This window comes from Notolepis coatsorum (assembly GCF_963971535.1).
Source record: "Notolepis coatsorum genome assembly, chromosome: 1".
Taxonomy (NCBI): domain Eukaryota; kingdom Metazoa; phylum Chordata; class Actinopteri; order Aulopiformes; family Paralepididae; genus Notolepis; species Notolepis coatsorum.
The window spans coordinates 231,720,048-231,734,674 of NC_140165.1; the positions used below are offsets into that span (position 1 = coordinate 231,720,048).

The following is a 14,627-nucleotide window of genomic DNA, read 5'->3' on the forward strand; positions in this document are numbered from 1 at the left end:
GGCCTTACTCCCACACGTGGCGTCGCGGGGAGGCTTTACGTCTGTGACTCTATGGGAGGGTAAGAAACTGGACTGAAAAGGAAGTCCTACTTTAGTAGCGCAGTATATATACGCAACCTGCAACCATCAGGAAAGTGCAGGTCTTCATTAACAGCTGCCTGCGGAAGATCATCAACATCCGATGGCCAGACACCATCAGCAACTGCGAACTCTGGCAGAGAACAAACCAGCTGCCAGCAGAAGAAGAAATTAAGAAACGCAGATGGCGCTGGATAGGCCACACCCTGCGAAAGCCCGCAAGTACCATCACCAGACAAGCCCTAACATGGAACCCGCAGGGCAAGCGGAAAAGGGGCCGCCCGAGAAACACCTGGCGCAGAGACCTGGAGGCAGACACCAAGACCATGAAGATGACCTGGAACCAACTGGAGAGAACAGCTCAAGACAGAGATGCTTGGAGATCACTTGTTGACGGCCTATGCCCCAGAAGGGGTAGCAGGCGTAAGCCATATATACGCACTATGAACAAATAGTCCCATTAGTGGTGCGGTAGTCAGATTCCTACGCGGAACTAGGACTTGTTCGTACATGTGGAGCGGTACGTTTGAACTGGGTCTGAGGGGTATGGCAGCCTGGCACCAAGGTCTCGACCAATAGTAGAATGGAGACTATTATGGGATGTTCAGTAGGCTAGAATGGATATTCAATGCATATTGTACAAGGAATATACAAGGGATATCAGGGAATATTAGAGAATATACAAATACAATTAAATATATATATATAAATAAATATATATATTCGGTTTAATCTGGCCCTTCACAACAGGGACCATACGGATTTCTACCATCAAATGCATGCGTTGAGGTCCGTTTTTATTACATGTTTTATCACATTCTTGTTCATTTCATAACATTTTCATACGATTTGTTTTGAAAATATTGAGGCCAACATGGCATTTCACTATTTCGAAAGCCTTTCTGGTGATTCTAAGGCGAGATATGAGTCAAAGATCTCCCCCTGATTGACTTGACATAATGTCCATACAAAACACCTGCAGACATGGCCATCTCTCGAATACCCAAATTGAAGCTGCTGTGTTACGTTTTGTACTAATAACAAACACAGAAATCCAAATCGCAAGTTTTATATAATACCAGCTGATGCATCACGGAGGAAAAAGTGGCTGGTGGCTAACGTTCGGCTAACTCGCTCCGTGTGTTGTGGTCGTGGTAGCTACATGCTAAGCTAACGTTAATTACATAATATCGAACCGATAGGAGCTTATCTTATCTAATCTTACGTGGTGGTACCACGTGTGCCACTACCCGATCAAACATCCACGTAAGATTAGATAAGATAAGCTCCTATCGGTTCGATATTATGTAATTAACATTAGCTTAGCATGTAGCTACCACGACCACAACACAGAGCGAGTTAGCCGAACGTTAGCCACCAGCCACTTTTTCCTCTGTGATGGTATAAAACTTGCGATTTGGATTTCTGTTTTTGTCATTAGTACAACGCGTAACACAGCAGCTCTTTGGCATTGTGAAGGACTGAAGAAAATTCCGCTTGATAGTCTTTAATTTGACGCTTTAACGATCCGTTTCTGCACTAAATGAACCGTACACAATGTACCAGGCGGGGCAGTTTCCCCCCACGCTGCAGTTGCCTAGCAACAACAGACAGGAAGTTGACTTCGAGAATAGCAAAATGCAGATTTACCCTGTTCTGAGTATACTCTGGGGACCTTAAGGATCAGCCAGTCACTAGAACGGGTTCCATAGGTTCCATATAGTGATGCCCCGATCGATCGGCCACCGATCGTTATCGGCCGATAATCAGTATAAATATGCGATCGGTGATCGGTGATAATGCTTTATTTTCGCCGATCGTCAAAACCGATCGAAAAACATGATCCAATTCTTAGCGGAGATCTCACAGTCACTGCTGACTTCTCTCTCAGACACACAGAGCTTCTTGCAGCGTACGGCGCCTCCTCCTCCCCAGCCCCTCCCGCACTCATGTAAACAAGAGCCTCGCAGTCTGCTATAGTCTGGTGCATGCCACGTGAGCTAACGTTGGCTACCTACCTAACGTTACTGTTTAAACTAAATGACCCAGTGACTACATGAGGCATTGTCTAACGTTATCTAGCTGGCTAGCTACTGATAGCTGCTGATATCAACAAATTCTCCAGCAATAGTCGAGTGCATGATAAGTTACCTCCGTTGACTCGGTAGCTCATGTTAGCTCACGTTAGCTCTAAACTAAATAGTTCACTGAGGCGTTGTCTTAACGTTATCTAGCCGGCTAGCAGTAGCTACAGATAGCTCCTGATATCAATGTCTTATAACATTGATTCGATGCGTATTCGAGCTGAGGGCTTGCTGAATGTGATTTATACCAATACTAGGGTCCAGCTGCAGCGCCGGAGAATCCTGGCCGTAGCTGGAGGCTACTCGAGTACACACAGACAGTGGAGCTGTTTGCAGATAGCGAGCATTTTCACTTGTCGCGTGGTGGCAATGTCTCGCAGATAATACAAGTACAAGTCTAATTATATAATATATATATTTTATTAAAAAAAAATTATATAAAATAATTTTTCTTTTTTTTTTTATCAAAAACGATCGGTATCGGATCGGTATCGGCCGATATGACTCAAGACGATCAGTGATCGGTATCGGTGGCAAAAAACGTGATTGGGGCATCCTTAGTTCCATAGGTTCCACAATTTCATTCCAATAATGATGTAGTATAAGGAGGTAGCTTACCAATAAGCAGTGTTGTGCTAGTTACTGAAAAATAGTAACTCAGTTACTTTACTAGTTACTTCATTTCAAAGTAACTTCGTTACTGTACTAGTTACTTACACCCAAAAGTAATGAGTTACTGTGAAAAGTAACTATTTAGTTATTTAAAAAAAAAGATAAAAAAAAAAGATTGCTCCCGAGTCCCATGCCCTATAGTACTCAAAATCGGTTGATCAACTTGACAGTTTCCATTCACATCACCGAACTCTGCTAAGCAATGTGGTCTAGATACAAACACAAATCTGACACAAACAAATGTTGTCCCGAGTCATATAATAAGAAGTGCGCCGGTTGAAGGAACAGCCTTGATGTCGCCGGAGCGTTTCATTATAACCATTATAATTCAAGGGTACTACGACTATGCGTGCACCTCATGGTACCAAAGCACCTCAAAGGCGCTTAAAACAAAATTACAAACATCACAAAACAAACTGGTCAGACTACTACTTGACCTGAACCCCAGAACCCACCTCACCCCTGCCCACTTTGACAACCTAGGATGGCTTAGAGTAGACGACAGAGTACAGCAACTTGCAATGGGCCTGGTCTACAAGATACACTATACGACCGGGGTACCCATGTACATGTCAAAATACTTCCCAAAGGTCAGTGAATACCACAACCACTACACCAGAGGAAGCTCAACAAATCATGTAAAACCCAGATTCGGCTCAAACAAGGGACTAAACACGTTTCGCAATTATGCCACAACAATGTGGAACGCCCTACCCAAAGCTAGGGGTAACAGACAGTACTGTATATTTGAATACCGTTTATGTCACAAATGTATCAGTACTAAATACCTATATGTCCCTATGCCATAAATGTCATGTATGTTGTGTATGTCATAAATTTCTATATGAATTGAAAATGGGGGACCCTGATGGAAACAAGACAAACGTCTTTCTCAGGTCTGCATCCCCTTAACAATTGTATGTATTGAGCCGTACTGTATTGTACCCATTCTGCAATCTGTTAAATAAAGTTTTCATTCATTCATTCATTCACCATCTTGCAAGTTGCAACGTTGTTTAAGATATCAATCAAAGCATTGCAACGTTAGAATAGTTAGGATATCAATTGTGCATGAAAGGACTATATTTATATTGTTTGATTAGTATTATGAGATTCCCTGGCAGATTTCGTACAGTCAAAATCCGTTGATCAACTTGAGTTTCAGTGAACACATTGCACTGACTCACCAAAGTCTGCGGTGGTTGAGATGTAGTAACGTTACGTTAGTCCAGTTGACTCCAGCAGCGCCTCAAACATGTTCTTTATCTCGTTTCCATGTTGTATATTAATTATCTCTCCAAGTAGTTGCTAAATGGTTTGTTAGTTTGTTACTGCGTTCTTTTTATATAGATTCATAGCGAGCGTTTGTTTTGTTTACAATAGAGAGGGTCTATTTCTTTCCGTAGCCGCATTTCTTGCGCACTTCTGATTGGCCAGTGGCCAGACTCGCCTCGTATCATTCTACGCGGGTGGGGATGAGGATAATAATAATAATAATAATCACTACCGCTCGCTATCAATCTACGCCGTATATAACGCAAATAACGCAGTGACGAACCATTCAGTAACGTAAGTAGCGTTACTGAATTTCAAAAGTAATGCGTTAGAGTACTAGTTGCGGCAAAAAGTAACTTCGTTTCTGTAACGCGTTACTTTGTAACGCGTTAGTCCCAACACTGCCAATAAGAGCCTTAAAAAAAAACCATACCAGTGTTTGTTGCGCCTCTCTGTCAGTGAGGACCAACCAACCTTCTCAAAAAGGACACAGTGATGAGTGTCATATCTATCATTAGTGATGAATCTGAGGGCAGAGTGAGAGTGTGATGTGCTATGATGCCCGAATTTCCCAAAGGGGATCAATAAAGGAATATCTTATCTTACCATATATTATCATATCTACATACATAATTTACAGCCAACACTTGATGTGCAAGTATGACAATATTGAAGTTTCTAAGGGGGCACCTGAAATAAGCCACTGGGAACTTTGGAGCACATCTGTGGGGCATGAAATATTGAAGGGACAGGGTGAGGATGCAGTGGCCCTTAGCTAACGCTCCCCTGCACTAACAACAACCCTGTTTCACTGGGCTTGCTCACTGGGCTTGTTCTTTTTTTTTTCTTTTTCCAGTGTTCATGTTTACTTCACTCCAAGAGAGACAGAGCAGGAGCTGTAGACAGTAGATACATAAAACATGGATTACTCCTCCACGTCTGGAAGGCTTTCAGGCAGGACCACAATCAAACACATAACTTCACAGATGAGGAAATCAGCTCCCAGCTTGAATATTATTGCATATATTTTGCTACATAGCTGTGTGACTGTGTCTGTATCCAAGAGTACGCATTCAGTTAAATGCATCCAATCTGGGGGGGGGGGGGTTCTCGAATCTTAAAACTTTCAGAGACCCCCAAATAGAATTGTGTATGCTAAGGTAGGGCTGGGCGATATGCCCTAAAAATAAAATCTCCGATTTTTCACACCCCATCCGATTTACGATTTTAATCTATTTTCTTCTCTTAAAAACTAGAAACGCCAAGGAAATCATTCAAATAAGCTTTGTTTTTATTTGACACAAAGAAATGATCAAACCAAGATGAATTTTGCTATTGGGATTGAAGTGCAAACCTAACTTTCACCAATCTTCACTTAAAAAAATTGAATTGCCCCATGTTGGAAACTACCCCATGTTGGAAACGACCCCTTGTTGGAAACGACCCCATGTTGGAAACTACCCCATGTTGGAAACGACCCCATGTTGGAAACTACCCCTTGTTGGAAACTACCCCTTGTTGGAAACGACCCCATGTTGGAAACTACCCCATGTTGGAAACGACCCCATGTTGGAAACTACCCCTTGTTGGAAACTACCCCTTGTTGGAAACTACCCCTTGTTGGAAACTACCCCATGTTGGAAACTACCCCTTGTTGGAAACTACCCCATGTTGGAAACGACCCCATGTTGGAAACTACCCCATGTTGGAAACTACCCCATGTTGGAAACGACCCCATGTTGGAAACGACCCCATGTTGGAAACATATAGTATCAGTGTTGCAGGTCTGCCACCACAGCACAACATGGTAAATTGTCATTCAGATGTTTTGTAGGATACATGCGCAGGTCATGTGTGCTTCTAGCCATGTCTTTCTCCTAAACCATCACCTCCAATGGCATTAATATCCACATTATCCCAATTTCACTTGCAAAATATTAACAATTTTATAGCATAAAACCACAGGAATACTATAGCGATTAATCTTACATTTCTATAATATTCCATCAACTCACTATAGAAAAGCTATGGTGAATCACTACAGTATTTCTGTGGTAAATCTATAGTGTGTGTGGAAGAAAATTAAATAATACCCAGTCAAGGAGGCCAGGAGGAAGCTACAACTCTATCAACACCCAAAATAATGACATCATACAAGCAACAAAGGCAGCGTTGCAGACCGCTTAGTTACATCTCTCCACCAGGACCCAAGGGCCTGACGCCCTCTGTCCCAAAACTGTGGCGCCGCCTGCTGTTAAGCCATTTTGACTTTCTCCCGCGGTCCAAACACCTAACTGATCTGCAGGTGCTGCCAACGAGACTATTGACCAATCTCAAACCCCGCCCTCTTGATCCTGTCCAATCACAGCTGTTGCTTTCCTCGGACCAAACCAACGTTTGGGGGGGGGTCAAGAAGAAAGGGGGCTGGGTTTGAGAACATGTAGATTCGGACGCACAAAGCTCAGGGGAAACGAGAAGGCCTTTCACATTCAGTCACTTTGCGAGGCCACACAGCGAGCTCAACACAATTCACCTGGTATAACCACCAAGGATCTTTGCAGGCCAAAGGAGTTTCCAGATGGAGTGATCTAATGAACACAACCCTAATGATTCTTTGATGAAGGTGGCGTGTCGATCCCCCAGAGAAAACTAACGAGCCAGCTGTGTGGGATTACATCCACAGACACTGCCAATTACATCCACGGAGACACATTACATCCACCGCGTGAACCGCTCATGACTAACAAGCAGGACAGCACAGGAAGCTGCTGTGAATGGTTGTTCATCTACACATTTTCTATAAAGATATATTGTTAGCGAGGATGGTTGTCAGATAAAGTGTAACGTTTCCCTAATATGTTTATAGTTAAAGCTCCACTATAGAGTTTTGGTAGAGGAAAATGATGAATGATGAATTTAGATAATTACTAGCAAATGTTTCGATCTTGTTTCCAAACTCGACAACAAAAAAGAACCGTTGAAACAACATTAAGCTTAGAAGATGCTTATTTGTAATGGGAATGTGGTATTACCTCAGCCAATCAGATTTTTTGGTTATAGGGATCCAGTTTTCCTCTTGGTAAATGGACTGCTTTACAGTAGCGCTTTTATCCAAAGCACTTCACAATTTGTTCCTCACATTTTTACCCATTCACTCACACATTCACACACCGACGGTGTAGGCAACCATGCAAGATGCGAACCTGCTCATCAGGAGCAATTAGAGGTTAAGTGTCTTGCTCAAGGACACTTCGACCTGCCACCAGGAGGAGCTGGGACCGAACCAGGAACCTTCTGATTACCAGACACTCAGTGAGCCACTGTCGCCCCAGGACACAACATTTAATTAATAATAAAGACACAATATTTAGACTTTTCAAATGTATATTAAAAAAAAATTGTGAATCTGCAATAGCTACGACCGCATAATATACACATACATCCACATGTGCACGCATCCACTCGTGCACGCAACCACACACAAAACTGACCTCCAGACCAAATGTCAGCCTCCTAGGGCAGAAGCTGTGGCCCCTAGAGGGAGGGGACACTTTCGTGGACCAATCAACAGAGCAAGCTATTAGAGTTGCTGGTTGCAGCTGAAAATACACAGAAAGGCTTTGAAAAGGAAGATGTGCATCATAATTAATGACCCTAACGAGGAGGACACCGTCGTCTTTCATGCCACCTTACACAAGCCCCTGATTACAGTTCACTGTGGTGACCTTTCCCCCCTTGGATCAAGACAGGAGAGAGCAGAGCAATCACTTGTGATTCTAGATTGAGGGAGAATCTTTTTTGAGTCTTTTTATTTTGAGGGATTTCATCCTGATTCAACTGATCAGAGATCAGACACTCGGCTGAGCAATGATGGGAGATAGCTTTTTAAGATCCATTCCTTGAATCTCTCATCACCCACGCCCCCCCCCCCCCCCCCCCCCCCGGTATCAGGCAAGGTAATAGCCCAGAAAATCATTCCATCATTCCAACTAAGATGACAGGGATATACAGTGCATTTCATAAATACCACACACCCTAACAAAACAACAACAACAACACAATGTACTAATATGCAGACGGTATTATGTAACCGGTGATCCACGTGCATAATGATGAGTCACAGCCCGGTGCATCGTGCATCCCAAACGTGAGGTCTGCCAATCTGCTGACATCATCAGATGAAAGTGCTCTGATCTACAGACCGCTTGAGATGTCAGCCGTTTGAGAATGTAGTGACAGTCGGTAGTGGGGTATGAATAAAAACAAAAAAAGGAAAATGACACACTCCAATCTAAATCTAAATTAATCTACAATGAGTTAGCATACTCCAACATGTTGCCACTAAACCTTCTTCGGGGTACAGAGCATGTAAAACAAAGCATCGCTGACCATATTCACACGGCGGCCATTTTTTTCTTATGTCATGCTCAGGTTGGGATTCCTTTCTATCCTCTGGGTGAAAAGGAATCCCAACCTGAGCATTCCATAAGATCAATGTGTGAATATGGTCAATTGCTCAGCACTGGGATAAGAACTATATATGGTGCATACAGACACCATAGAGATCTAACAGTACTATGTACTGTACCACGTACACACTATATACTGTAGATCAACAATACATGCATAGTTATGAATGACTGTGGGGTATGACAGATGTACTGTCTGAAATCACGTTTTATAAGATATTTTTCTGAAGGAGAGTGTGGCTGTCCTCTCCTTTAGGTGTTCTATTTGTAGGTGTTGTATTGTATGGGAGACAAGCTAACAACAGGAATACAGGGGTAAACCAAGCTCTTCGTTATAAGGTTTGTTTCTTGTCAGGTTTGGCAGAGGCAGCCTTGTTAGGTTAAGTGCGTGGTGGTGCACCTGTGTTCGCCTGCTGATGTCAGCCTCCTGGCTCAGGATGCACTGATACCGATACCAGCAGGGGTGTAAAAACTAAAGTACCCAGAAATTATACTTAAGTGAAAGTATGGGTACCGTCTCAAAATCGTACTCAAGTAAAAGTCAGAGTATCTGGCTAAAAACACACTTTTTTTTTTATTATTATCTTTTTCCCCCTTCTTTTTCTGTTTTTCTCCCCTCCCAATGTTAGTCGTTATGCCAATTCCCAATCCCCTTCCTGGTCGTTGCGCACTCTACCCCCTACCGTCGGTCTGGGAGGGCGGAGACTATCACATGCTTCCTCCGACACATGTGTACCCAGCCCACCACTTCTTTTCACCTGGCAGCGCGGACTCTCACTGGGAGAGTGTAACGTGTGGAAGGTCACACTACCTCTCCTAGATCCTTCCCTTGCTGTGCAGGCGCCCCGACCGAACTGTAGGAGTCGCTGTTTACAACGACCAGGACCCACCCTCGCCAGGTTTCCCACCCGCTAACACTGCCAATTGTGTTAGTATGGACGGTCGGCCAACCCGGAAGCACCACAGCTGGATTCGATCCCACTGTCTCTGTGGTGGTAGGCAGACGCTTAGTCCGCTGCACTACCCGGCCGCCGCTAAAAACACACTTGAGTAAAGTCAAAAGTTGAAATGTACTTAAGTACTAAAAAGTAAAAGTAAGAACTTTTTTTTTGACCGTCTATTCTTCTGATAGCAGGTGTTTAATCAAAGATCCCCTCTTTCTAGTCTTGCACAAGGACCAATCAGCATTGGTATGGGCAGGTTCATTTTCCATTGATGGGGATTTGATTGGCTGTTTTTAAATAAAGTGCGGCCGCAGGATTAATAACGTTAACGTTAGTTCGGCCAGAGAAACAAATATACTAATTAAAATGGTTGGACCTGCAAGATTTGTACTTTGTATTTTGTAGGTCTGCATTTTAAATGTAAGGAGTAAAAAGTATGTTTTTTTTCTCTGAAATGTAATTGAGTAAAAGTACAAGTATACAAACTTAATAATACTTGAGTAAAGTACAAATCCCCAAAAACAGGGGACATGCATTGCTATTCCTAGCACTATTTGGGCAACTTTACACAATTCCTGTGAGTCTATTGAACACATCTGTAAGCTTTTATTCAAAATAATTAATTGTTTTATATTTCTAATCAAGTACTCAAAAGCCAAATGTCTTACTTTGGATTTCAGGCTGTGTTGGCCTGGCTCCGCCCATAAGCACTGTGTAAATGAGTATGTGCTACTGCTGCTTCCCCGCGAGGTCCAGGTTGTGTGTAAATGAGTATGTGCTAACTGGTCAGACTACTGCTTGACCTTACTCCTAAAACCCATCTCACCTCTGCCCATTTTGACAACCTAGGATGGCTTAGAGTAGACGACAGAGTACAGCAACTTGCAATGGGCCTGGTCTACAAAATACACTACACCACCAAGATACCCATGTACAGTACATGTCGAAATTCTTCCCAAAGGTCAGTGAATTCCACGACCACAACACCAGAAGGAGTTCCACAAATCATGTTCAACCCAGATTCGGCTCAAACAAGCGACTAAACATGTTTCACAATTATGCCACAACAATGTGGAATGCCCTACCCACAGCAGTAAAATTATGTGAATCCCTACCCTCCTTCAAAACCACTCTCAAAGAGCACCTACGGGTGGCTGCAATTCGAAACTGGCTCCGGTAAATGTCCAATTGTACCCATTCTGCAATCTGTTAATAAAGTTTTCAATCAATGAATCAAACAGCACTCCCTCTCGTGTGATACTGCTTAATTCGATGCCTCTAATGGAGAACATTTATTATATCGCAATAATTTTTGTTCAATGTCCTCAAACTAATGGTCTAAGTCTAACGTTATACTGTTCAGTAAAATGAACATATTGGAGTTAGTTAGGATTCTTAAAGGTTTAGTAGGCTACTCAGAATCAGTATGAGCAGTGAAAACATGGTTGTACTTCTGGTCCAATGCTTCAGATGGACAGTTGCTGCTGGGAACACAATGCTTTCCCCACATCGCTGTTGTTTGTCTGCTTGGATACAGTAGAACTCTGTTTTCTGTTGAACTCTCTGCTTTCACTTTCAAGAACTAATTTCAACTCCTTCTGTTTTGTTTTGTTGTTGAGTTTTTTTTGTTAGTTTGTTCCTATTTTCTGTTATTTTTACTGTGTTTTGCCCTTTTTTTTATTAGAGTTGGCGTCCTCTCCCCCTTGATCTGCTGTCTTTATAAACACTAGGAGGGCTGAGAGGAGGACACAGCAGGGAGAGGACATACAGTTATCATTGGAAAACTAGCAAGCCTGAGATCAGCCACTCTTAAAGGGGCACTTCACCAAAAACAAATGCTGATTTATTTTGCACATAATCTCACACACATCCAAATATTCTAAACAGTTAATTTACATGCACATATTCGTTTAGTTCTACAGTTATTGAGAGTAAATGAGTTTGAATATGACCACCAGTGATGTCATCGGGGACATTGAATCTTTGTGTCAATTACAGCTCCATGAAATGATAACATATCAATACCTTGTCTTATAGGGACTGCTATCTTATCATTTAATTTAGCTATAATTAACACAACACAAGGATTCAATGTCCCTGATCACTGGTGGCCATATTCAAACTCATTTACTCTCAATGACCTTCAAATTAAATGAATGTGTGCAAAACTGTTCAGAGTGATTGGATGTGTGTGAGATAATGTGCAAAATATATCAGCATTGTTTTTGGTGACGTGCTACATTAAGTTTCCAATGGGCCCAAAGATGGCCGACTGACACCTAGAAAAGGCTGGGAGGCTTCATTTGTCATTTGTAAATTTTTAAATGTATCTATTTGAATAAATATGATGAACGACGTCACAATAACACCAGCCTCACCTTTCTTCCTCCACCACGGCCCTTCAGGGACTGAATAGGAGACGTCTTTGAACTCGATGTTGACCGCCGGTCTGCGCGGCAGCGACGAGAACCTCTGGGCTTCAGTTAGATTGTTCTCCACTTTCTTGAGGTGCCCCTGCAACAGTGGAGTCTGCTGACCACTCACACTCTGGTTATTCACCACCTCGTCCATGGAGACACACACAGTCCTGGGGTCCAGCATGAGATCCGGGGGTCCGTTCGTGTTCTGGTTAGAGGGGTTAATAGAACGGATGGTTAGAGAGCAATGTGGATCAAACTGAGACGGTAACTAGATAGATGGATGCATGGATGGATGGATGGATGGATGGATGGATGGATGGATGGATGGATGGATGGATGGATGGATGGATGGATGGATGGATGGATGGATGGATGGATGGATGGATAGATAGATACTCTGTAGATACTGTAGATAGACATTATTATTTGTCCACTTTCGTGAAAATTTGTGTTTGGCTTCACCATGGTTCAACAAGACAACACAGTACAAACACTATACAGACACAAAAGACATTGGCCCAAAACAGCCAATACATAGACAAAAGAAAAACAACAACACAACCACCGACAGAGCTTCGGGTACCTAACCAGTACCATGGTTAAAATGAAAAGCTAAGAATTCATCAGAGCAATGGCATGAGGGATGAAATAACTTCTTAAATATGTTTTTTGGAACTAAGGGAACTCTATAGCACCTTCCAGGATGGAAGCTTGTCAAACTCACCATGGACGGGAAGCAAAGGATCAGACCATAACTACAACATCTTACCATTTATAAAAGGCACTTTTTTTTGGACTGACATTCTTCTCAGAACTAAAAACAGTTCAGTGGTTCATGGTTTGACCATCAGCCCTGAGACTGGGGCATTTGGGAATCGGTCCATGCCGGGATCATGCAACTGCTGTGCATGTGCAGTTGTGCACAGATAGGGTCCAATGAGGACTCTAAGCGCCTGCCCTGTTGCCCTGCCAAAATGCACTTTTAGAATGTGTTTAATGATTCTCTTTTTGGAAATAGATTTTAGGTTAGCATCATCTCCACTTAAAACTGGGAAGGATATCCGTTAAAAAGAAGACATTATTAAAAATAAAGGTGACTTGCCCCGCCGCTGTGGGAGTGGCCTTTTCCTATTTGAGCCCCTGTCCCCCAGTGTGCTTGTTGCATGGCTCTGACTGCCATGGGGACACGTTGTTGGTTTAGATTAGTGTCCTTACCAGGTGTATCATTACTATCTAGGGCTGACCTTCAATTTTTTTTTGGAATTCGAAGCTTCGGGCCGAGATTCGTTTTTAATTCGAAGCTTCGAGATAAAAAAAAAGTTATTTATTTAAAAGAAAAAAAATTATGTTGTGGGACTTGTACAGCACTTTGTTCAACTTTGTCAGTGCTGTAAAGTTTAAACCTTTTAAAATCTTAGACAAACGAAACACTTTGCTTTCATGAAATATTGTAACTGCCGTCATTTGAGGCTTTATAAAAGCAGCACAATGAACACAAATCTGTCAGTGCCGAGTCCGACCTCATCTTAAATAACAAACAGCATTGCTTGTTGTAGTTATCAAAGAGAGGCAGAGTTGATTTTACAAAATATTTTTTTTTATAAATAGGTAAAAAATATATATATATATATTCAGAAAAGTTCATATTCGAATCCCATGCCCATCGAACGAAGCTTCGAAGTATTTAAGACAGCCCTATTACTATCTACCTCATATTATAGTCTGTACGCATATAACTCTGTATGATAGCATGTAAAATAGTGCTGTATATACTGTATACATTTATATTTACCACATATATATATATAGCACCTGAGGAAGCAGAGGCGAAACGCGTTGTGCAATAAAAAGAAAAGCAAAAACCAGTCCTGAGGAGTGTGCGGTCCCTTCTTTCTTAAGGTATTCAACTTTTAGTTTTATATATATATATATATATATATATATATATATATATATATATATATATATATATATATATATATATATATATATATATATATATATATATATATGACTATACCTGCATATAATCCTTCTATATACTTACTTATACCTGCATATAACCCATATCTGTATGATACCATGTGCATTAATGCTGTATATACCATATACATAATCATTCTTCATATCTATCCACATCTGTCTGTACATACCTGCATATAATCCTTTTTACATATCTGTATCTATATCTGTACATCCCTTACCTACTTTTACTAGTTACGCTGCTGGCCAGTATGACTTACTACCATAGTGTCTTTATACCTTTATCACTGTACATATTAATACTACAACACTGTACATACATCGGATTAGCACTATTACTCAGCAATACTCATTTATATATCTTATACCCAGTTTAATAACCTGTACATTGTATATTACTATTGCACTTTACTGTTACATTTGCACTCTGGTTGTATGCCAAACTTATTTTCATTGTACTGTACTTGTGCTGTATAATGACAATACATTTGAATATAATCTAATCTAATTTGTATTCACATGTGATCACACAAAATCCTAAATCACAGTGTACAGCCTACTTGACTTGAATGTTTGGCTTGTCTTACATCAATGTAGCAAAAACACAATGAAGGGTGTTAAAGGCATAATCTGTAATCCTGTCAACAGCGACCTCTAGGCAAAAGATCCCCGCATTGGTATTAGGCTTTGTTTACTTTTTTG

The 14,627-nt window shown here is 41.6% G+C and overlaps 1 protein-coding gene across 1 annotated transcript in view; it reads right to left on the reverse strand.

Annotated features, from left to right (window-relative positions):
* abcg1 (ATP-binding cassette, sub-family G (WHITE), member 1) overlaps positions 1-14,627 on the reverse strand; it is a gene marked incomplete at both ends in the record, with an annotated part of 107,619 nt that overhangs the window by 90,971 nt on the left and 2,021 nt on the right. Inside the window, one exon of the mRNA XM_084314618.1 lies at positions 11,901-12,147. Coding sequence (XP_084170744.1) covers positions 11,901-12,147 — 247 coding nt within the window. The remainder of the gene's footprint in view (positions 1-11,900; positions 12,148-14,627) is intronic.